Below are 22,162 nucleotides of genomic sequence, written 5' to 3' on the forward strand. Positions count from 1 at the left end.
GGTGAGAGCAGGTCAGGGATCATCTCTACACCTTTTCCCCCCCCCAGGGTAATCCTGCACAGAAATAAGACCATGTTGACTGAACAAATCCGTAAGCTACACATCTACCCTCACATAGGCTTCTGCAAAGTATTCCAAGGAGGTTACAGAGCAGCAAAATAAAGTGAACGCAGAGGTCTCACAAATGGGAACAAAGAACCAAAAAAATAACAAAAAAAAAAAAAAAACAAAAAAAACAGTAATAAAGACAGTTAAGATATTCATCTTTTTATGGGGGGGGGGACCACCTTCCCTGGGAAAAGTGGTAGTCCAATCGGCATGGTTCTCTTAAAATCAGTTTTAATTTTTTAAAAAGGTTGCTTGAAAAAAAAAAAATCTTTGCCATCCAGGCATTAAACAGTACAGTTCAGGATCCCAACTCACAGGTGAAGGGTTTCTCCCAGTCACCCACAAGACAGACAACTGTGCTCAATTGGCCAGCAAACTCACCTGAGCCAACCTCATAGAGAATCTGAGGTATTGTCAAGAGGAAGATGACCCCAAACCCAACAAGCCAGATGAGCTCAAAGCCACTGTCAAAGAATCCTGGGCTTCCATAACACCTCAGCAGTGTTCTAGGCTGATCGCCTCCATGCCACGCTGCATTGATGCAGCAATTCATGCAAAAGGAGCTCTGACCAAGTACCGAGTGCATAGTGTATACTATACACGGAAACACTTTTCAGTGAGCCAACTTTTTAATGGTCTTAATATTCAAATTTTCTGAGATACTGCATTTTGTGTTTTGACTAGCTGCAAGCCATAATCAAAATTAAAGAGACGTGTGAAAAATAGGAGTTTCACTTTTTGAATTGAATTACTGATGTAGCACCTTTCAGTTTAGGTAGGGAGCTACTCAAATTTACTTGCCTAGAGTTTCCTGGTCGATTGCTAGAGATTCATTGATTTCGCCCTAAGTTTGTCCTTGTTGCACTTCTCTTCTACCACTAGGTGGCCAGGTACTTGATATGCAAAGGGCAACCCAAGGTCAGGTTATGTGGGGGTATCTCAGCCAATGGGCAGGGGCCCCCCCAATCCCTTGGCCTGCTGGAAGAATCTATTTGGGCGGAGTCAGGTTATCTAGGTTCTGTGCCACCTGGACGGATGTCTGGGGGACGAGTGTTTTTGCCTGGGCTGTTAGGCACAATCTCCAGCCTATCCCGGAGATATCTGGCTGCTGGATAGGCCCTCAAACGGCCCATCCATAAGCAAGAGCAGCACAGGGTTGGGATTGCAGCTTGCTGTCCAACTAAAAGTGATTGTTCTGTCGGCCAGAGAACCGGTTGTGGTCAGAGGAAGCCATCGCCTGTAAGGGACCACAGTGAGGACTTGAAGTACCAAAGCAGTATTCTCAGGTGGGGGGACAAATCAGGAAACTTCAGTGGGAATCAAGCCAGGGACCCAGCCAGTGGGAGGTGATGCTTGCAGAGCAGTCTTGTGTGTCAAGCTAGGGACTGAGCAGGCAAGCGCAGGTGAAGCTTGAGAGGCTTCTAGAGTGCCAAGCTACAGGGGTGACACTTGAGGAAGATACCACAAAGAAAATTGGAGGAGTTCAAGGGATCCAGTAGCAGTTAAGAGTATCTAGTGAGACCGGGAGCTCAGTGTATTGACAAACAAGAGAAGAGAAGTTGTAGTGAAGGTGAAAGAATTGCGCTGTGTGTTAGGAACTGTTAAAGACTTGTCATAGGAGACTGCATTCCTGCAGTTGCGGCTCATTGCTGGAGGCCTTTCCCTGCATGGCTGTCCTATTGAAGTCTGTCTGCCAATTAAGTTTGCAACCAAAGGATGTCCTGGCCCTAACCCTCTTTCCCCACCCAAAAATACAAAAAAGGGACTATTAGAAATAAAACCTCTTTTACATCCAAGAAGTGTCTGGCGCTAAATGACTCAACATATTTGCACCCACTATGCTTCACAATCCACCACATACAGAAGGATGTCAGCCATCTCTGGCCTTGGGAGGCTCTTATCAGCCTGAAGGAGGCCTTGGACCTTGCTACACTGAAATAAGACTTGGACGTTGAATTTTACAAGATGCACCTGTACTATACAAGAAAACGCATTACTGCATGGATCAGATGCCTTTCCAAATGAGGAACATTCATCACATCATTTTAGATTTTTTTTTTTTTTGAGTTTGATAAACTCATGTAGTTACATTCCTAGTCAGGTCCTGGTTGCACAGAACTCCATTTTCTCTAAACACAACTAGAAACGGACCACCTAAATGCAGGTTAAAAAAAATATATATATAAAAGTGTACTGTGTGAATGGCACCATCTGGGCACTTTCACACAGGTGTTCAGTCTGTATTTTTCAGATGGAATTAGATTGAACCAAAATGTACGCCTATGGCTGGCATAATTATGTGAACACCTGTTTATATCCAAGTCAATTTCCCATGTTGCTGTGTTTAAGTTTAGAAGTTACTGCGTTTAATGTTTGAAATGCCTGTAAAGTCAGCTCCTGAACACTTTTTGCTTTCCAAAAAAAGACGCCTCTAAACAAAACTGCCTAGAAATTACTGTAAACAACCCTGTGTACAGACAGATAGGAGGAGAGTTCCAGGGTAGTTGAAAAAGATGCCCAACTGCTCCTAAAAAAGGTTTTGCAGCAGTGTACATTAGGCTTAAGGCTGGGTTCACACTGCAGCGATGCGGGAACGCTGCGGGTTCCCGCATCGCATGCCTCCCGGCAGCAGTTCACACTGCCCTATGCGAACTGCTGGGAGTGTCAGTGAAACGTTAATGACACCCCCAGATCAGTTTGCATATCGCAGTGCGATCTGCAAACTTGGACAGGAATCGCATCGCATGGTGTGAACACCCATGCAAGCCGATTCTGCTGCGGACCAAAAAAGGGTCCTGTGCGAGTTTGGGCCGGATGCGATGCAAATTCAGCCATACTATCTGTATGGCTGAACTCGCATCGCACAGAGATCAGATGTGATTTGCACTGCGGTGCGAATCACATCCGATCTCATCACCGCAGCAGTGTGAACCCAGCCTAAGGGTCGGTTCACACTGGGACGACTTAGCCACCTGACAAGTTGCTTCCCATTCTGTACAATGGAACCATTCTAAAATTGGAGTGGCACAAGTCGCTCCGACTTAGAAAAAGGTTCCTGTACGACTTTAGGCGTCTTGCATTGACTTCTATAGAGAAGTCGTTTTGCAAGTCGCTGCAGTGATAGTGTCCAGGTCACCTGAGGCAGTTGCGCTGCAAGTCGTGCTGCCTCAGTGTGAACCGGCACCAAAGGCAAACTAAACCATGAATAGGTTGCTGTCAGTGGAGTCGGATGCACATCTACACCCTCCACCTGCAAGTAAAAATCAAAGTCCCATGCACCAATGCCAAAAGCCCAGCGTAAAATGGGGCTTAAATGGATGCCGTGTTTACCTCTGTTCACACAGTATCTCACAAAACTGAGATCAAACCTCACTTTTGTAATCCATCATCTTTTCATGTGACAACCAGAGGAGGAGAAAAAAGAAAAGGGCATCTTGCCTACAGTCAAGCATGGTGGTGGGAGTGTCATGGTCTGAGGCTGCATGAGTGCGGTCAGTATTTTTCTGTCAAGTGCCCGCCATCGAGAAGTGCCTGGGACAAACGGGGCATGCGCGTATGGAACAGCAAAAGAGCCGATTTTACCTGCACACAGCCAACAGAATACATTTTTCTGTCAGATTGTGCCCCCTGCTCCCATGGAGAGTTTACGTCTGAGGGGCGGATTTCTAAACGATGGGCAGTTGGTGGAATGCGTTAAGATGCCCAGTGCTGGAAAAAAAAAAAATTTACACTATTCTTTGAAGAATAGCATACAAAGTTTCGTTTTTCAGCACTGGCCATCTTTAAAAATTCCGCCCTCGACTGCCCATCACTGACATTAACTCGCCACTGGATCGCAGGGCACAACCTGACAGAAAAAAAAAAAAAAAAAAAAAAAAAGTCAGTTGGCGCCATAACAGCTGAGCGAACAATCAGCGGTTGTGCTGTTCATCCCAGGCACTGCGACACAACACCAGGGAGCTATACTTCATTGAGGGAACCATGAATGCCAACATGTACTGTGACATACTGAAACAGAACATAATCCCCTGAAAAGAAAATATTTAGATAGATGTGAGGGGTGTACTCACTTGTGACATACTGTATATACCTTTTGACAAAGTTTCTAGTTGTCACCCATGACTAGCTTCAAGAAAGAAAAAAAAAAAAAAAAAAAAAAAAGGGGGGGGGGGGGAGAAGGGAAGAGTGATGCAAAAATGTAAACAAAAAAAACTTAGATGTGAAATTTAAACCGGAATCAGAATTCCTCATTTTCTTAAAATACGTGACTGAACTGACAACCGTGTACAAAGGGGACTGAGGCCTAAAAAGGTTCATATTTCTCAGATTAGCTTTTCTAAATGCAGGCATGCCAGTGTAAATAAGGCCAAATGTTTCCTTGGGGTAAACACATGTGAGGTATCACCATAACAAAAACAGTTTCTCTTCCTCCCCCCTACAATGCCCAGAGTTCGAGCTCTGCCAGGGATACCAAGGACAGCGTGGAGTCAATTTTCCTTCATTTGAAAGACACAGAACCCCATTATGTAAAGTTTACAAAGGCTGCAAACATTCAGGATAAAAAAAAAAAAAAAAAGAAGAAGATCGAATCTCTGAACATTAACTGTTGTCAGAAAGACATTTTAGTCAAATTATTATTCAGCAGTTTGAAAACTAGACATAGGCCTGTGAAGGAACAAAAAAAATTATAAATAAACTAAACCACAATTAGTGGAGTTTCTCCTGAGAGGAAAGACCCAGCAAACTGCTTGCCTCAGACTTTTCCTCCTATCACTCAGCCATCTGCTGGACGCCACACCCAGTTCCCCAGCCCCCCTCCTTGCTATGACAGAGCGCAGCTACCATTGCTGGTCAGATAATAAACATATGTGGGAGGGTGACGTCACACAACTCAATTTCTGGCACAAAATGTTCCCGTCAAGCTTGAGGGAGAGTCAAAAAACGTACAATATAAGAAAGGGGGGGAGGACCTGCTGCAGACCAAAACAAGACGACCATGGCCCCCCCTCCTATTATCCAGTCTGCACTGGTTTCAGTCAGCCTTGTTTTGGGGAGAATAGGCTGCCTTCGTTCCCTTCATGCAAAACCTTATGATATGGTACAATAAACTACTAAATAAAAAAAAGATTTGATTTGTGTCCCTGTACACTGTAAAATAAAAAAAAATAAAATTAAAAAAAAAAAAACCCTGACTTTTTTTAACTCAGTCTATAGAAACCATGCATGACAAAACTCACAAGTCTGCAGATCACAATAATCACTTTATTATGGAAACTATTTTACATTCAATCGGTCTGCAGCACTTAAGCTCCATATACACTAGTACGACTTGTCATGCAACCGATTTCCAAAGTTGCATGACAAGTTGTTTTCCAATAACTATTCATATATGTGCGACTTAAAGTTGCAACTTCATAGACATCAGGCTCAGTTCCCACTAGCGTGATGCAGGAACCAGTGCAATTCTAGTGCTGGTTCCTACATTTCATAGAATTTACAGATGGTTCACACTGCCCTATGCGAAATGCTGTGGGTGTCAATAGAAAGTTAAATGACACCCCCAGATTGCATTGGGCACTGACATGACATCGGATTGCACGGGCGTGAACACCCTAGCAATACAATCCTGGTGCAGCAGGGGGGGGGAGAGAAAAAAAAAAAAAAAAAAAAAGGAGGAGGAGGAAGAGCTTGCATCTGATGGTGGAAGTGCACAGTAATGACTAGGCCTCACTTAATATCCTGGGAGTATTCCAGTCATGCTTCTGGAAGTATGTAAATTGTTTACACTTATAGCAAACACATTGGTCAAAGAAGCAGTTTTTTTAGAAAAAAAAAAAAAAAAAAACCCACACACACCACACTTACCTGCATAGTCAATTTTTGTAAATGTGAACTAACCCTTTTAAATAGAATAGCTTACAAACCAAACATAAGAGAGTTTATAGTGTCCACACATGCTTTGATTTTAAATTATCAGGTCGATAGGAAATGCAAAACAACACACACACAGTCATTTAAATATCCATAACTCCCCCTTGCAATCAATACAAGCCCCATACACACTTTTTTCTGATTTACCAAAACATATGCATTACATGGTTTTGGAAAATCTGAAGACAAATTCTGTAGAAAATCTAATAGTGTGTATGGAGCTTTAGATTAGGTTTGATCAAACCCAGTCAACTGGCTATGGAGGAAAATCATGATTTGGCATGGTCAGTGGCACACAGACACTTTGTTTACAATTCTATTTCAAATCGATCAGATGAGGATTACAAGGTGGAAAAGGATGTGATGGATAATTTTTGATGCAAAGCATAGGTTATCCTAGCTGTTGTGACTCATTATGCTGAATGGGGCACCCCGCAGCTGCATGCAATTAGGTCAAGCTAGTGTAGGGTTCAAGCAGGCAATACATCACCCCTGAAGAGATCACTACTAAGGTAAACAAGGCCTGAGAGAAACTGAAAAATATGCATGCTTGTCAATTAAAACTAAATCTCTTTAAACGTCTGCAAGAACCTCCAGCTGTTTACTCAAGATAACAAATCCATTTGTACACAATCCTACAAATGCTGTATGTGGTCAGATCAAACAAAACCACCATGTGTGAGACCGTGACAGCTACTCATGCAGAGCAATTCTTTATCCGTGGTCCTGCGGTCAGGAACCACGCTGCTAAAGTCTACAGTCATTTGTCTGCTAGCAGAAGCAGCGCACAGACATTTATGACTACTACAGACTAAAGCTGCCCATAGATGGATTGAAATTCAGCCGGTTCAGCAGGAACCAGACAAATTGAGCCATCTATGGCCAATGATCAACCTGTCGAACCTTGGAAAACTTTTATGCAACCAATAGCTTGCAGCAGCTGCAAAGTGTATTCTGATAGCAGAGGACTGTTAGACTAAAGTAGCACAGCAGGTAGGTTTCCTTTATCCACTTCGTTTGTATGGATGAGGGAATCTGGTTTTTATTCCCAAATGGGCAAATGTCAAACCTCTACAGAAAGGCATTTGATTCTTCATTGCAGTTATACCACTTTGAGGTCTCAATCCCAATTCCTGCAATGACCACCTCGTGTGTCCACAGTTTTCCTTGAAACCCCTCCCATTCAGCCTTGGCTGGGTGTTAACACCCAGGAGCAGGAAGGACTGCACGATCATGTAACCATTAATTGGTGTTCATAAGATCAAGAGTCGGTTCAGGTGGCTCCTAATCATCCGTAGAGGCCAGAAGCTGTATGTCACTTTGCTGGGAACTCAGTACAGAAAAACCTCAGCTGCCCATTCATGCATATTTGCATCATGTGGGACATTAAAGCTCACCGCTGCAGCATCACACAAGGGTACCAACTCAAATTCATATACTAGGACCAATTAATCTACCAGCATTGTCTTGAGCGTGGGAGGAAACTGGAGTCGTCCCCTCTTACCCGTAGCAGGAGAAAACCCAGGTAGTGCCAACTACTTAGCCAGTGTTGCCCACAGGCATTACATGGACAGCAGAAGGATAAGCCCCTAGTATCACACAGGGACAATTCCAGTAAAACCCGAACAAAACCATTACTGGTTCATCCCCATGGGCACTGAAGCCCACAGCATTGTAGACTGCCTGCACACAGCTTTCAAGGAAATGGAGATGCGCAGGCTGAACAGATTTGCCTGCAAATGCTTCCTGTGCAACTTGGGGCAGATCAAGGGGCAACACCCACACCAAGTGTTATGCGTTTAGAACAAGTACATTTCTCCATAAGCATACAGATACTAAAGCTTGTTTCAGATACTTACAGTGACATCTTTGTACAGATGGACTGGATCATAGTCAATGTCATTGGAAATGAAGAAGTCATTGGCCACAGCCAGAAGTGTCATTTCAGGCAGAGAGAAAATGTCCATGTACTGCTTGACAGCAGGACCCTAAAAACAGGAAAGATTGGCACAATCAGAATTGACAAGCGCTGAACTGCTTCTCAGGGTTCACATTCTACAACAGAAATTTCAAGAGGAACTGCAGACAAATTTATTTACAGTTGTTAGAGTTTTGAAGTGGGTCTATCAGCATTTTATTGCTGGGTGTCCAACTGAGATTTCGCATCCATGCCTGTCCTGGTGACCACCGTTTCTAGGAGAGGCAGTGAGATTAGGAAACATTTCTCCCCCCCCCCCATTGTGACTCAACCCAAACAGCCTAAGCGCCACTCACTCCCCTCTTACCCATCTGTGACCACCGTCCCCTAAGTGGATATTTTCCCCCCAAATTTACTTACAAGATGTATATTTTTGTCTTGTAAACCCCCTGAAACAAGTTAGCCATTTTGTGAATGAATAGCAGCTTTGGCACTCTTGGTTTATGCTCCGAGTAACATTTCTGGAAACCCCTTGGAGGGTATCCTTGGTTGCATGTGAAGCCGCCGACCACAACCAGTGATCTTTCCCCCCCTTTAATACTCCTAATCAGCACCTCTGAACTCAATGGGGCAAAGACAGCAATAAAAGCAGGGATTCTAACTGTTCCCCACCATGCAGAAAGTAAAAAAAAGTTTGTCTGGAGTTCTACTTCACATGCCAATAGAGAATTGGAGAAAAAACGGGTTATCAAAACCGGTAAACATCATATGAAGTATGGGCACAGCAATTCATGTTTGTTCTCAGGCAAGTAAATCATGCCACAGGCCAGTTTTGGCCATGTTCCTTTTTATGCTAAGCAACCTCAAAATGACTTCCCTACTTTTTTTTTTTTAGACAAAATTCTTCTTTTTTTTCAAGAAAGAAAGAAAATAAATGTGCTTCCAGGATGGATGACCCTGACCAATCAGAAACCATCTGGTCTGAAAGCACTGACTGAGACTTAGGTTTCAAAAATGCTGGAGCGATGCAGACAGCTCAGTAACCTTGGAGACAAGTATAGCGGGTAGGGCACCCATGATTGCATCAAAGAAACAATGTAAAGTTGAATACCTGAAGCACCAGCAAAGAGGTCATCTCTCACATCCTGCCAGCATGTTCCCTGTGTCACATTAACACATTGAAAAGCACAAGAGCTCAGGATTCCAAGAACTGATGTGCAGGAGGCAGATATAAGATAGGCTGAGTGCTTACACTAGGTTAAATATAATTTTGTAAGATATAACTGGATTAAATATTTGTCTGGAGTTCAGGATTAAGAATTTAGGACAGCGAAAATTCTCATATCAAGACAACCCCCCCCCCCCACTCACTGATCCTCACCTTCCCCAGGCTTTTCAGGTTCTCTTATAATGCAGCGTCCTAGCCCTGTGTCAAAACGTATTCAGGGTTAGGTTCCCTTCTCCTGGTCAGGTAGCCTACTTTGGAATTGGCCTCGGAAGTTAGAGTACTGCAGCCTAGGAGGGTGTCAGATACTCCTCCATAACTGGAAGACCAGATATTTACTGAAGGCTCCATCACAGTAGCGGAAGAGCATGGCGAAGGTGTCAGCAGGTGTTGGTAGGGGTTCTAGAGCCCAAGGAAGAAATTGGCAACCTACATTTTAGCAGCCAGGCTTTTTTCTAAGAAAGGAATGGAATACACAGCTTGGTCAAAAGGATCTGGTGGATAGGGGGAATCACACCACTCCTCTGTCAAACTGATTATACCCATCTCAGAAAAGCACACAGCACAGAAGAGGCTTACCTTGCCGTAGAACCCGCTGACCTGGTGAAGTGGGATGTGGTGTGTTCCCTGGTAGAGTTCCATCACCTCCTCATCTGGGACCGGCTTCAGGCCCCTAGTGATTGGGGAGGGAGGCACAGCACATTAAGGTTACAGTAGGAAAGGTTAGGTGAACACACCACACTGCAGGAAGACCATTTCCCAAATACACACAAGTTATAAACCAGAACAAAAACTGCAGCAGTGTAAATTTTCAGTTAAGGAGCATGGAAAAACATCTCACTCAATTAGTCAGCCTGAAGCATAGCAAGACATACCATGGTCATATTTAAAACAAGGCAAGTAGTACTGTACCAAGTCAGCCTATCCTGGTTTGGTCAAAGTCTTACTTACTGGCTAGCAAGCGTTGTTTAATGAGTTTGGGTTTGTTACAAACCCATATTTGCCCAAACCAGAAAGGAAGCCGTCAGCTGACCTAACCCGTTGAGGCCAGTGCATCCCCTGCCCCATGTACACAAAGGATGGGGAAACTCCTGACATCACTGACCAATAATTAGCAATAGACTGAAAAATTCACCTCAGCCAATCCATTTTCCCATGATATCAAATCCAGGGTTATGCGAACAGGTTAGGGTACCCAAGGATGATGGTTTTCCAGTTTTTTATAATCAGGCAATATATCTGACCCAAGGGAAAATGCATAGGTCAAGTATGCACACTGTCCCATATTGTAGTGGCTGAGACCCAATGCCAGAGTCATGTACAGTGACCAGAGGAATAGGGTCATGCCTAAAAAAGAAAAAAAAAAAAAAAAACCGTTTGGGACTTGGGGGGAACTCCAGCAGCACACTAGGTGGCATTTTAGAAGCCTGTACTCAGCGTTTACCTTTATAAAAATGAACATAACCACATGGGGATTCAAGCAGTTACAAAGACTTAGACCCTACAGGGCTGACATCTTAGGAAAGGTTAGGTCATAGAAGTAATCTGTTCTTCCACGTACCTGTACACTGTGCCCAACTCAATGTAATGATATGCATCTATCTTCATCAGGAGGCCCTACAAAGAAAACAGATGTCATATTGCTTAAAATAAATCCAGAGGAACCCAAATCTATCACAAAACTACAGGAAAAGAGGAAGTTTTATTCCAAGATGAGGCATAAGAAGGCAGTTCCCCGAGACTCTAAAAATCCGTATACAGTTGTGCTCATAAGTTAACATACCCTGGCAGAATTTATGATTTCTTAGCCATTTTTCAGATATGAATGATAAAAACCTCACTCATGGTTAGCGTTTGACTGAAGCCATTTATCAACAGTTTACCCTTTAAAAATCATAATCACAACAAAATCTACCCAAATGACCCTGATCAAAAGTTTACATATCCCAGTTCTTAATACTGTGTATTGCCCCCCCCCCCCCCTTTATTAAAGACAGCGTGAAGTCTTTTGTGGCATTTGTGGATGAAGCCCTTTACCTTCTCAGATGGTAAAGCTGCCCATTCCTCTTGGCAAAAACCCTCCAGTTACTGTAAATTCTTGGGCTGTCTTGCATGAACTGCACATTTGAGATCTCCCCAGAGTGGCTCAATTATTTTGAGGTCAGGAGACTGAGATGACCACTCCAGAACCTTCACTTTATTCTGCTGTAGCCAATGACGGTTGACTTGGCCTTGCGTTTTGGATCATTGTTATGTTGGAATGTCCAAGTGCGTCCCATGCGCAGCTTCCTGGCTGATTAATGCAAATGTTCCTCCAGTATTTGATAACATACTGCATTCATCTTGCCATCAATTTTGACCAAATTTCCAGTGCCTTTGTAGCTCACAAATCCCCAAAACATCAGCGATCCACCTCCGTGTTGCACAGTAGGAATGGTGTATATTTCATCATATGCCTTGCTGACTCCTCTCCATATGCACTGTGTGTGGCCAAAATGCTCAATTTTAGTCTCATTACTCCAAATGACTGTGCTAGAAGGCTCGTCTATGCTTTTTGGCATATTGCATGTCGGATACTTTGTGGCATTTGCATAATGTCTTTCTGGCAACTCGACCATGCAGCCCATCTTTCAATTTCCTACTTATTGTGCATCTTAGAACAACCACACCACAGGTTTTCAGACAGTTATTTGTGGGTTTTTCTTCGCATTGCGAACAATTTTCCTGGCAGTTGTGGCTGAAACTTTACTTGGTCTACCTGACCCTGGTTTGGTTTCAGCAGAACCCTGAATTTTCCACTTCTTGATTAGAGTTTGAACACTGCTGATTGGCATTCTCCATTCTTTTGGATATCTTTTTAAATCCCTTTCCTGTTCTATATAGTTCAGCCACCCTTTCCCACAGATCCTTTGGCAATTCTTTTGCTTCCCCCCTAACTCAGAAACATCAGTGCAGCACTGGATGAAAGATGCAAGGGTCTGTCAGGAGTACAGAAACTTGACCTTTTATACACACTAAATTACAAACAGATCACAGGCGAGGATGGTTCCCTTTAATAGCCATTCAAACCCCCTTGTGTTGACTTGTGTGAATGTTATCAGGCCAAAATCACCAGGGGATGTAAAATTTTGATCAGGGTCATTTGGGTAGTTTGTTGTGATTATTAAAAAATAAAAATCCAACACGAGTATGACAGTCACCATTTTATGGTTCCTGCATAATACATGTGTTCAGCATTTATCAAAGTCTCAAAGATTTCACCTCAATTCTGGATGAACACATCAGATTGGATCCCTTTAACAGCAAGCTCAAAACAGCTACACATGACCATTTTAAAAGTAAACATGTTGGTCAACTAAAGCTGCTGCCAAACAGAAGCCTCCAAATGTCCTCCCTGTTTTAATGCCTCGCCCCACCCTAATCTTGACTGAAAAATTCTGACAGTATTGGGAGAAGATATAATCCCTCCCAAAATGCAGTACTCGCTACTCAAGTAACCTACTGCCAACCTAGCCACTGAAGGGAATAAGTTCTTTGTTTATTGAAATTTGTTTTTCACCTAGATCTGCAAGGGGCACTGGCAGTCTATGGAGTCAGTAAGACTTATCTGCCACCTTCTGGTTTGCCCTGACTACTAAAAAGTGTATGGCAAGCTTAAAAATACACCTAAGCTGGCCAAATATTTTGCAAATTCTGGCCCAATTCTTGATCAACCAGACAAGATTTGCTCTTTGAGTGGCCCTGTAGGAAAAAAAAAAAAATCCCAAGGAGCGGGGCAAAACATTGACAGTGGCTGCAGCCAAGCAGATGAAGTGTTTTTTTAGCCACTGATGCCTGCTGCCAGAATAAAATAACCACAATGGGAGAATAGTCCATCTCTACTGTACAGCATGGATAGAGATCTTTTTCATTCAGCCTGCAAGCTGAACCAAAAATAAGATTCAACTTGGTATAGCCAGCATTTGGTTACAACTCAGGAAAGAATCTGCTAGAATGAGCTTTGCCATCTTATCTCGGCAAGAGTGTGAATGACCATCAGAAGCCTGAATTAAAAGGCAGTGATGAGGACATATGCAAGGCAATGTAGAATCAATCATTACACCAACATAATATCTATATATCTCTCAATGAAACAGTCTGCATCACAACCCCTCATGGACCATGGAGGCAGAAACACACACACACACACACACACACACACACACACACACTACGAGAAACAGTTCATGCATTGATATATCATAACCTACAGACAGATATATCGAAAGTGTTGCTAATGTAGAAGGCAAGGTCAACCCAAATTAACTGGATTGATTTGACGATAGCCAACAGGTTATAAATCTGTAGTCCTTCCTCAGGGAAGATGGTGGATATTTGTACTTAGGAATCAACATTAACTTTTGCTTGCTAGGATAACTGCATGGTAACACTCAAGGGACAGGAAAGCACAGTAAAGAGGCCAGATATGCACTCACAAGGACCCCAATGGGGTAAAGAAGCCCCTGTGGCCTCACAGCAGCATGTTTGTGGTAGGATTGTTACAAGTGACCACAATCAGCCCGCTCATGCAGAGTAGGTTCTGCCTCCATAGTCCATGAGGGGTTGTTGTGCACAAACTTTGTTTCACATGTAAGGAAGTATAAACCTTGTTTTAAAAGAATCCTCCAAATCCAGACCACCAGTCAAGATAAGCAGATCTTCCCTTTACAAACAAAAAGCTAACGTGCAGCAATTACCTTATTCATGTCATAGTGCAGGCCTCGTACAGCAAAGTTGGGCAAATAGTCGTACTTCAGGATTGCTGCTGGGTACTAGGACGTAAAGAACAAAAAAGGTTAGCTTTGGATATCAATGAGAACCCATCTACAATACATGTTAGTGTGAACAGGTAATGGGAATGCAGAGTAAAAGCATTGCAGCTCTATATTTGCCTTGTAGTGGTTCTTCATTAGAACCAACAAGGGGACCGGCCAATATAGAGTATGAAACCTGGGCCTAAAGCTGGCCATGCACTAGTAGAATGTTTTTTAGAGTCCCAATTCCAATGGTAAAAGCAAGCAAAAATTTTGAAGCCCTTTCAAGGAAATTTGTCATCAAATGAACTGAGAATTTTAAAATAAAAATGGTTTCTTCAAAAATGTACTAGTGCATGACCAGATTAATTGTGCAAGTCTCATCACAGACATTCACAGCCAGGGTTCTGTAGCATCTAAAGAGTTCCTTCAGGAGGTTGCTAGAGATTATTTGAGGGGTGGCTGACAGACCTTCCATTTGATGGTGCCTACATGCCAGTGCCAACTGCATTGGACACCATATTCTCTCTGGAGGTTTACCCAATCTGATTCCAGAAGCACAGCAGGAAGAGCTAGCAGCTTTTTCCAACATAAGGGCAGATCCTGTTTTAGAGAGTGGTCAACACTTTTGCCCATTAGATGAATTTGCCTCACCTCCTGTTCATGTGACAACTCAAACATTTATGGAGAAATTCAAACTTTTGGTCCTGGAAACAATGTTCACAAGGACAATGAGGGTAAATCTCCCTTGTGGGGACACAGACTGCCAAAAAAATAAAAAATAAAACACACAAGAGGCAAATTTAATGGGTCAGTGCCCGACTATGTAGACAAAGAATCTGTTAATGCATATTGCCTACAGAGCCTCATAATTACATTTCAAGGCTCTCTCACAGAGCAGCAAATAACTTTCCCCATCTTTAGAAGTGGTCATCAGCAGGGTCACATATGTCAGATCCCCACTGTTATGGCTGTACCATGAATCCGTGACTTACTTTGTACTGCTCCACCAAGATGTCTCGGGCAGTGTTGAAGATCATGGAGTGCAGAGCATTGGAGTAGAGTGCTAGCGTGTAATCATAGTCAAAGCCATAGACTTCTATGTCACCAAAACAGACCTCATTGTTGGCATAGATGGTGGATGAATTCAGAAGGTTACATACTCCTGGAGGTAAGAGATCTTAAAAAAAAAAAAAAAAAAAAAAAAAATTAGAGAATGGATTCGATTTTATCCAATTATGAAATAGTTCCATTGTTTTTATTTAATACACCAGTACTTTAGCTAATAGAATAAAGCTGGGAGGAAGGTTTTTATTGCAGGCACTCCAGCTTATTTATATAGCCCTAACAATTCTAGGTAGCATTTTTCCATACTGTAAACTGATATGCCTTGGCGCCAGGTTGAATTCACGAGAGTTGGGTTATAATCCATCAAGATGGCCACAGATACTGAACCAAGATGGAAGGTATGTCTAATCAAGTTAGCCATAGACGCTACCCAAAAGAAAACTGAACAAAGATGGAAGGGGGTGGTGAATCAAGACGGCCTTTGGCTGCGATCCCAAAAGACTGAGCCAAGATGGAAGGGAAGAAAATACCGTGACCATTTACCTCTTTGAGTGAAAATAAATAAAACTGCTGCAGCAAATTTATATACGCAACCATTGAGCGCTCAACATATAGAATACACAATGATTATGCTTCTAAAGTTGGTGATACACTGGAAGATTTTCCTACAAAACGTCCGCAGGGAAGAGTCGTCAGTACATTAGACAATGCCAACAGACTTGACAAAGGTCATCCAAAAACCACTTCAAAAATTTTGAATGTTACAAACTTAGAACATTGACTGTTTCATAAAAAAAAAAAAAAAAAAAAACCCCCACACTAGTGTATGGCCAGTTTAACAAGTATAAAGGGCACACGCAATCAGTGGCTTCAATCTGTTCTAAATATGCATTTCCATTTAACCCAAGTGTGAAAATGGCCTTGTGCAAGTTCCAAATGGATACCAAAGGAGCAGGTAAGGGGCCACTGTGCAAAACTAGATGCAGTGGAGGTATAGATTATAAATATAAAACAATGTTGCCTTTAGTGATCCTTTAAGTCCAATGTCTATATTCACCTTAGGGCTCATGCACTCAGGTGCATTCCTCCATACTGGCATATTTTGGTGCCCTGTAGCCCCTGGTGCTTTTTTTATGGAGCAGCAATTCAACATGAAGACGGTGGCCTGATTTCCAAGGATTTTAAAGAGTTACTTGAACATAGCACCGTGTTCATCTACAACATGTGTCAAACACAAGGCCTGCAGGCCAAATCTGGCCCTCCGGGCCATTTCACCTCTCCTAGCACTGCAGTAGAGCTCAAGCCCTCCTCCAGACCCTTCACTTTCTGCTGTCCAACTCCACCACCAGCAACACAAGGCAAGGGTAAGGCTTCCACAGGCACTTTGATGCTCTTGACATCTGGTGTAAGAGGGATAGGATACTCTAAACATCTAGTATTAGAGATACAACTGGCCATTTGAGGGAAATCATAATGCTGATGAGACCCTCAAAAGTTGAGTTCGACACCCCTGAGCTACAAGAACACATTACCCATTTTAGAAAGTGCTGTGCAAACTGTTAGCACTATACAAATTGTTTACAATATAAAAATATAATTGAATAGTAAAATAAGAGCTTAAACAATAGCCTCATAATTGGGTTTTGTTACCATAAGAAAACCATCTAATGTTTTGATTAATGCAACGAGATTCTGCTAAAAAGCAGGAAGGCAAAAATAAAAAAATAAATAAAAAACACACCCCAAACAGGACAAGCATTTTGACTGCAGGAATTTTCTTTCAACTTCTGCTGCTCCCATTCATTACAACGACCCCCTCCATCTAAAATCCTTTCTAAACAAGATTTGCTGATGGGGGATGGGAGCCCAAATCCATACCATGTGCTAAGAAATGAACCTCCTTAAGTCCTGCAACATGGAAACTCGAAAAAGGTTATTGCTCCAGGTTTTATCTTTAAAGGACATTCATCTGTCAATGCAACAGAAGTGTAGAAAACCCATCAGTCACTCTTCATGCAATACAACAACCTGGAGGTAGAAAGGATTCAATGTAAATAAATTAAGGGGCTTGTTCACACAAGAGTGATGATCCTCAGCACAGACAGAAAAAACAAACGGTGCTTTTTGCTGTATTTTTTACATTGCTCCATTGAGATTTGACAAATGAATCCCTCCAATAACTACCACCATTTCCTAAGGCTTGCCATGCATAAGATTTATAGGACAACATTGAGCTGCTTCCACAGGCATAAAACAAACTCCAGTAGAAGCAGCTATTTAAGCTTAAGGCTAGTCATGCCTTACATAGGCCATTTTGATCACCCCTGCAGTATTTTTTTTTTTGCACAAAAAAATAATAAAATTCTCATTTAGGGCAATATGTATTCAGCTACATATTTAAGAGTCACCAATAGGGATGCACCGATACTTTTTTTTAGTACTCAGCAATACATACTTGCAACTTCAGCTGTCAGCAATGGTACAAAGCATTGAAAAGTTGATTAAAATAAGAGGGAAAAAAATTTAATGGAGAATAGGGAGTTAATGCAGATTAGAGTAATTTAAGGGTTAAGGGGATAAACAGAAGAACATTTGTGCAGCCATTTGATCTGCAGATAAACAGAAATAAACAAACATTGTTTCTTTTTGTATTAGGGCCGGTTCACACAGCGAGCCGCGGCGAGGCGTCTCCGACTTACCTCGCCGCGACTTGCGGGGAGCTCAGCGGCGACTTGCAGAGGACTTCTGCATAGAAGTCAATGCAAGTCGCCCCGAAGTAGTACAGGAACCTTTTTTCTGAGTTGGAGCGACTCGAGTCGCTCCTCTCAGAACGGTTCCATAGCACTGAATGGGGGCGACTTGCGGGAGCGAGGCGAGGCGAGCCGTGTCGCGTCGCAGTGTGAACCGGCCCTTAGTATTTCAGGGCTGAGCAATGTTGGTAACAAACATTGGCTGTTTTTTTGACAGCGCCAATTACCGGACTTCTTTAACACTGGGGAGACCCACTGACAGCATCGGCACAACCCTAGTCACCAATAAGCATATGTTAATTAGGGATCAACATAACGTTTTCCAGGGCCAATACAATACAGATTTTGTTGGCTGCCTTTCAGACCGATAGTGGGTGCTGACTTTTTTTTATCACTGTTCTTTTCAATTTACCACTTATTGTGGTAACAAGGAATGTAAAGTATCCCTTGTGACAGTAAATAGGCAGTGGCAGGTACTTTTTAATGGAGGGATCGGGGGTCTACAAGACCCAAACCCTTCCTCTGCACTTGAAAGTATTCAAAAACGTCAAGATCAACGTTTTTGAATACTTTTCTTCTTTTTAAACTGATGCCTTTAAGATGTCAGTAATGTCATGACATCACTTCCAGGTTACTGGATCAGAGACTTCGGCCAGCTGGCGGACGTGTGGCATTTTTCAGCAGGACTGCGACATTGCAGCAAACAAAAAAAAAAAAAAAAAAAAAAAAAACAGACACCAAGTGACACTTTAGGGACCAGTGCTAAAATCAGGGGCGATCAAAGGGTTAAGCGTGTCGCTAGAGAGTGCTTTCTAACTGTGGGCGAGGTACTTTGACCGGGCAGATTCCCATTTCTGTTAAGCAGAAAACAAAAGATCCCCATCTTCCCCTCTGACAGAAGGGGAATCTGCCTCGTTTACATAGGCAGACCGCTATTCTGACTCTCAGAATGATCAGCGTGTCAATTTGCTCCCGCTGTCTTCAATCACAATGGGATCGGTCGCTGGCAGCCTGTGTCCTGGACCCTGTGGCAGCCCTTGCACCCAGCCCCTTTAAGAACACATGTATTCCTATGGCAGGGTGTTACTTTTTGAAGCACCCGATTAGAGCCAGAGGCTCCAATAGGCTTCAAAAAGAGGGTGGGCTTGGGGTGCAGAGAGTGTGCCCTGATCCCACCCAATTCTGGGATAACAAATTAATTTTTGCCATTTTCACACTAACCTTCCACCCTGCCAATAAGGAGGCAGGGCGTCAAACCTGTTTCCTGATTGGCCAAAGCGCCAGGCCACCCTATTAGATGCCTAGCCCTTAGAAAAAGGAGCGGACTCAGCTGAGGAGACGTCACCGCCGCTGTAGTGCACACACTGCACAGGTACACAATTTTGCGTAGGATAGCCATCCTGCTGCAGTCCTTAAGAGGTGCAGGACGGAAGGACGGAAGGACGGAAGGACGGAAAGGACGGAAAGGACGGAAAGGACGGAAAGGACGGAAAGGACGGAAGGACCTGGCGTTAGTCCACTTTTACAAAAAAATAAAATTGCAACCTCGATTAGTAGATGGTGGGTGCAGTGCCAGGCTCCAGACGAGTTTTCCACCAGCTCTATATGGAAGAAGTGTTGAAGGACTAGGACTATGGTGACCGCAGCACTTTTAATCCATTAAAGCTGGCCATATAATATACAATTTTCTTATTCAACTTCCTTTAGCTGTGCCCTCATCTATGTAGTGCAAGCGCCTACCCAACTGCATACATAATTTTGAAGTGTTTAGGTTTGAACTCATAATTTTGGTAAATCTAAAAGGAAAATTGCACAAGAAAATTGTACAAATGCAAAGGCAGCATTAGAACCACCATCTGCATGCCGCTGGCAACAGGTTTAAAATACACCCCAAATACAAGCGCAACATGGTGTAAACAGATGGCGTTAGCCTTTACATCATGAGCACATGCAGTAGAAAACAAGTCAGGACCTTTAAAAGTGACGTAGGATGAAGCAGCAAAAGGAAAAAAAAAAAAAAAAAAAAAAAGTCCACCAACGTATACCACACCATATTTATAGTCCTTCAATGAAAGAAAGCTTAAGCTGTTCTCGGGTAGAGTACGCCTGGATAGGGCAGCAGACAATGATTACTTAACACGTAACCTAGACTGAATAGTTTACAGCATATACGACACCCGTATGCATGTCCATGTCCGATAAGAAAAAACACAGAGGACCCAAACAAGACTGTTATGTACATCACACCGACAGATGCCACCCCCATGCCAATCACAAGTTAACAACTCAAAAACCAAGGGCATTACAAACCAACTGGAGAACCTGCAGACCAACAGCATGCAGACCAGGGGTGCTCAACCTGTGGCCCTCCAGTTGTTGCAAAACTACAAGTCCCATGATGAATTTCAAGGTTAACAGTTACAAGCAGGACTCTGAAAGGCAGAGGCATGTTGGGACTTGCAGATCTACAACAGCTGGAGGGCCACATGTTGATCACCTGTGTGAAGACTATGGATTGTTTAGGGACATTCTAGATATCACAGGGCAAGTGTACCTTCATGTTCTCTCACACACCTATAATTGACAGTTTCCAGAGAACTTTTGCCTTGCAGTACTAGGGTCATCCATTTGAGTCCCAACCACACACACCCGCATGGAGTCCACGTTCTCCCTGTGCCTGCATTGGTTTCCTTTCACTCAAGACTTCTGGTGGGTTATTTGGCCCTAGTATAGTGTGTATGCATGCATGGTAGGGAACTTAGTTTGTAAGCTTCTGGAGGGATGTAAAATTCAGTATCGGCTAGTGCGGCGGGGAAAAAACCAACACACATGGGTCAGCACTATAAAAATATCCACAACAGGATGAAAAATAAAATGGGGGGGGGGGGGGGGGGGAGAATTTAAGCGTTAATATGCAATGTTTATTCAGCATTAAAAAAAAGAATCTTAGTTATGTAGCCTGAGGCAGTAAATACTGCAATATTTAAATTTCAGTAAACTCACTCAATGAAGCCAAGCTCAGTAAGCTGGGATAATATGTACTGCATTGATGCAGTCACAATGTCACAGCAACCATGAGATAAAACAAAGTTCATGAACATTCCTTTAGCCCATGATTTTGCAAATTTATGTACAGTACAAACTGTATGATTGTTTGAAGAGAAATGCATCTGGAAAAAAAATAAAAATAAAAACACACATCCAGTCCACCCCCCTTACCTATAAAAGTCATATGATACACACCAACCCACAATACATATTAAATCACAATGACAGAATGTTTTTAGAAACACCATTTCCACAAGAGGAACCATTTCCACAACTTAGGGCATATCAATTTTTTTATTCATTCCTTGGGACGCTTTGTACCCAATTTGTGTAGACAAAGGTTAGCATTACGGTCACACTTTGCTGTTCATAGCTCACTGCAGCCACCCCAGTCTGAAAACAGGATCTCTACAATCTCTAAAATGGAGCCCCCTATAATGCTCATGTCAGAGACCTTCGCCCAACAGGATGTTACGGTGCAGTTTATTTTCTGCCATGACAAAGTGGTACTTTGTTCTCAATTTACATTTCCCCCTGTAATCCAGGAAAAAAAAAAAAAAAAACAAACACACACAATTGTTAAATTTTTCAGAAGATGAATTACACACAGAAGTCCCAGCACAACATTCAATGATTCTCATTTTAGACTCGATAGACAAATTCCTGAGCCGGACATACATTGGGAGTGGGTGCAGGTTGCGCTCCCCAGAATGCAGCTGTGCCCTCCCTGTACATATTCCCTGGAACATGGCAGAGCATTCTCTGCCAGCACTGAGCCCAGACAGAGAAGGCCAATGTGAGCCGAGTGCCAGGATCGGTGGACACCAGAGCTCACTGGCAGAACACGAGACAAGTCAGCCTCCTAATTAAACTAATTGGATTTCCTCCCAATTGTAAGAGGCGTCTAATGAATGAGCAGCGTATGACTACATCTCTCCTGCTGATCAGACCGGCTTCTATGTGCTATAGACCGGAGTCTTCCTCTTCCCATTGACTGGAAAAACAGGAAAAGACAAGACTAGCTGACGTCAGCAGAAAATATATATAAAAGTTAATGTGAGACAGCCCAGCAATTTAGGCAAGCATAGCCAGGAGGTTTTTTTTTGGAACATACTTTGTTGTACTTTAGGTGCAGCTTATTTTTGCAATGTTTTTGGCCCCTTTGACTTAAAATATGCAGTGCCTGAAAAACCATGCATAAACCTGCATTTTTCCAGGCACTCCAAATATGGGGCGTAATAAAGTGCGATTTTGCCCCATAAAAACAGCCCATGGACTTTTTCAAACTTTAGACTAGGATGTGACAACCCTTGGGTATGAA

The 22,162-nt window shown here is 42.8% G+C and overlaps 1 protein-coding gene across 1 annotated transcript in view; it reads right to left on the reverse strand.

Annotated features, from left to right (window-relative positions):
- LOC143980756 (5'-nucleotidase domain-containing protein 2-like) overlaps positions 1 to 22,162 on the reverse strand; it is a 62,013-nt gene that overhangs the window by 33,522 nt on the left and 6,329 nt on the right. The window contains exons 2-6 of the mRNA XM_077479027.1: positions 14,971 to 15,155; positions 13,919 to 13,993; positions 10,744 to 10,799; positions 9,762 to 9,855; positions 7,899 to 8,027 (exon numbers count right to left, since the gene is read on the reverse strand). Of these exons, the coding sequence (XP_077335153.1) occupies positions 7,899 to 8,027; positions 9,762 to 9,855; positions 10,744 to 10,799; positions 13,919 to 13,993; positions 14,971 to 15,155 (539 nt within the window). The remainder of the gene's footprint in view (positions 1 to 7,898; positions 8,028 to 9,761; positions 9,856 to 10,743; positions 10,800 to 13,918; positions 13,994 to 14,970; positions 15,156 to 22,162) is intronic.

The sequence above is a fragment of the Lithobates pipiens genome, unplaced genomic scaffold (genome assembly GCF_037356315.1).
Source record: "Lithobates pipiens isolate NorthernLeopardFrog02 unplaced genomic scaffold, aLitPip1_a1.2 Scaffold_1, whole genome shotgun sequence".
Lineage (NCBI taxonomy): Eukaryota > Metazoa > Chordata > Amphibia > Anura > Ranidae > Lithobates > Lithobates pipiens.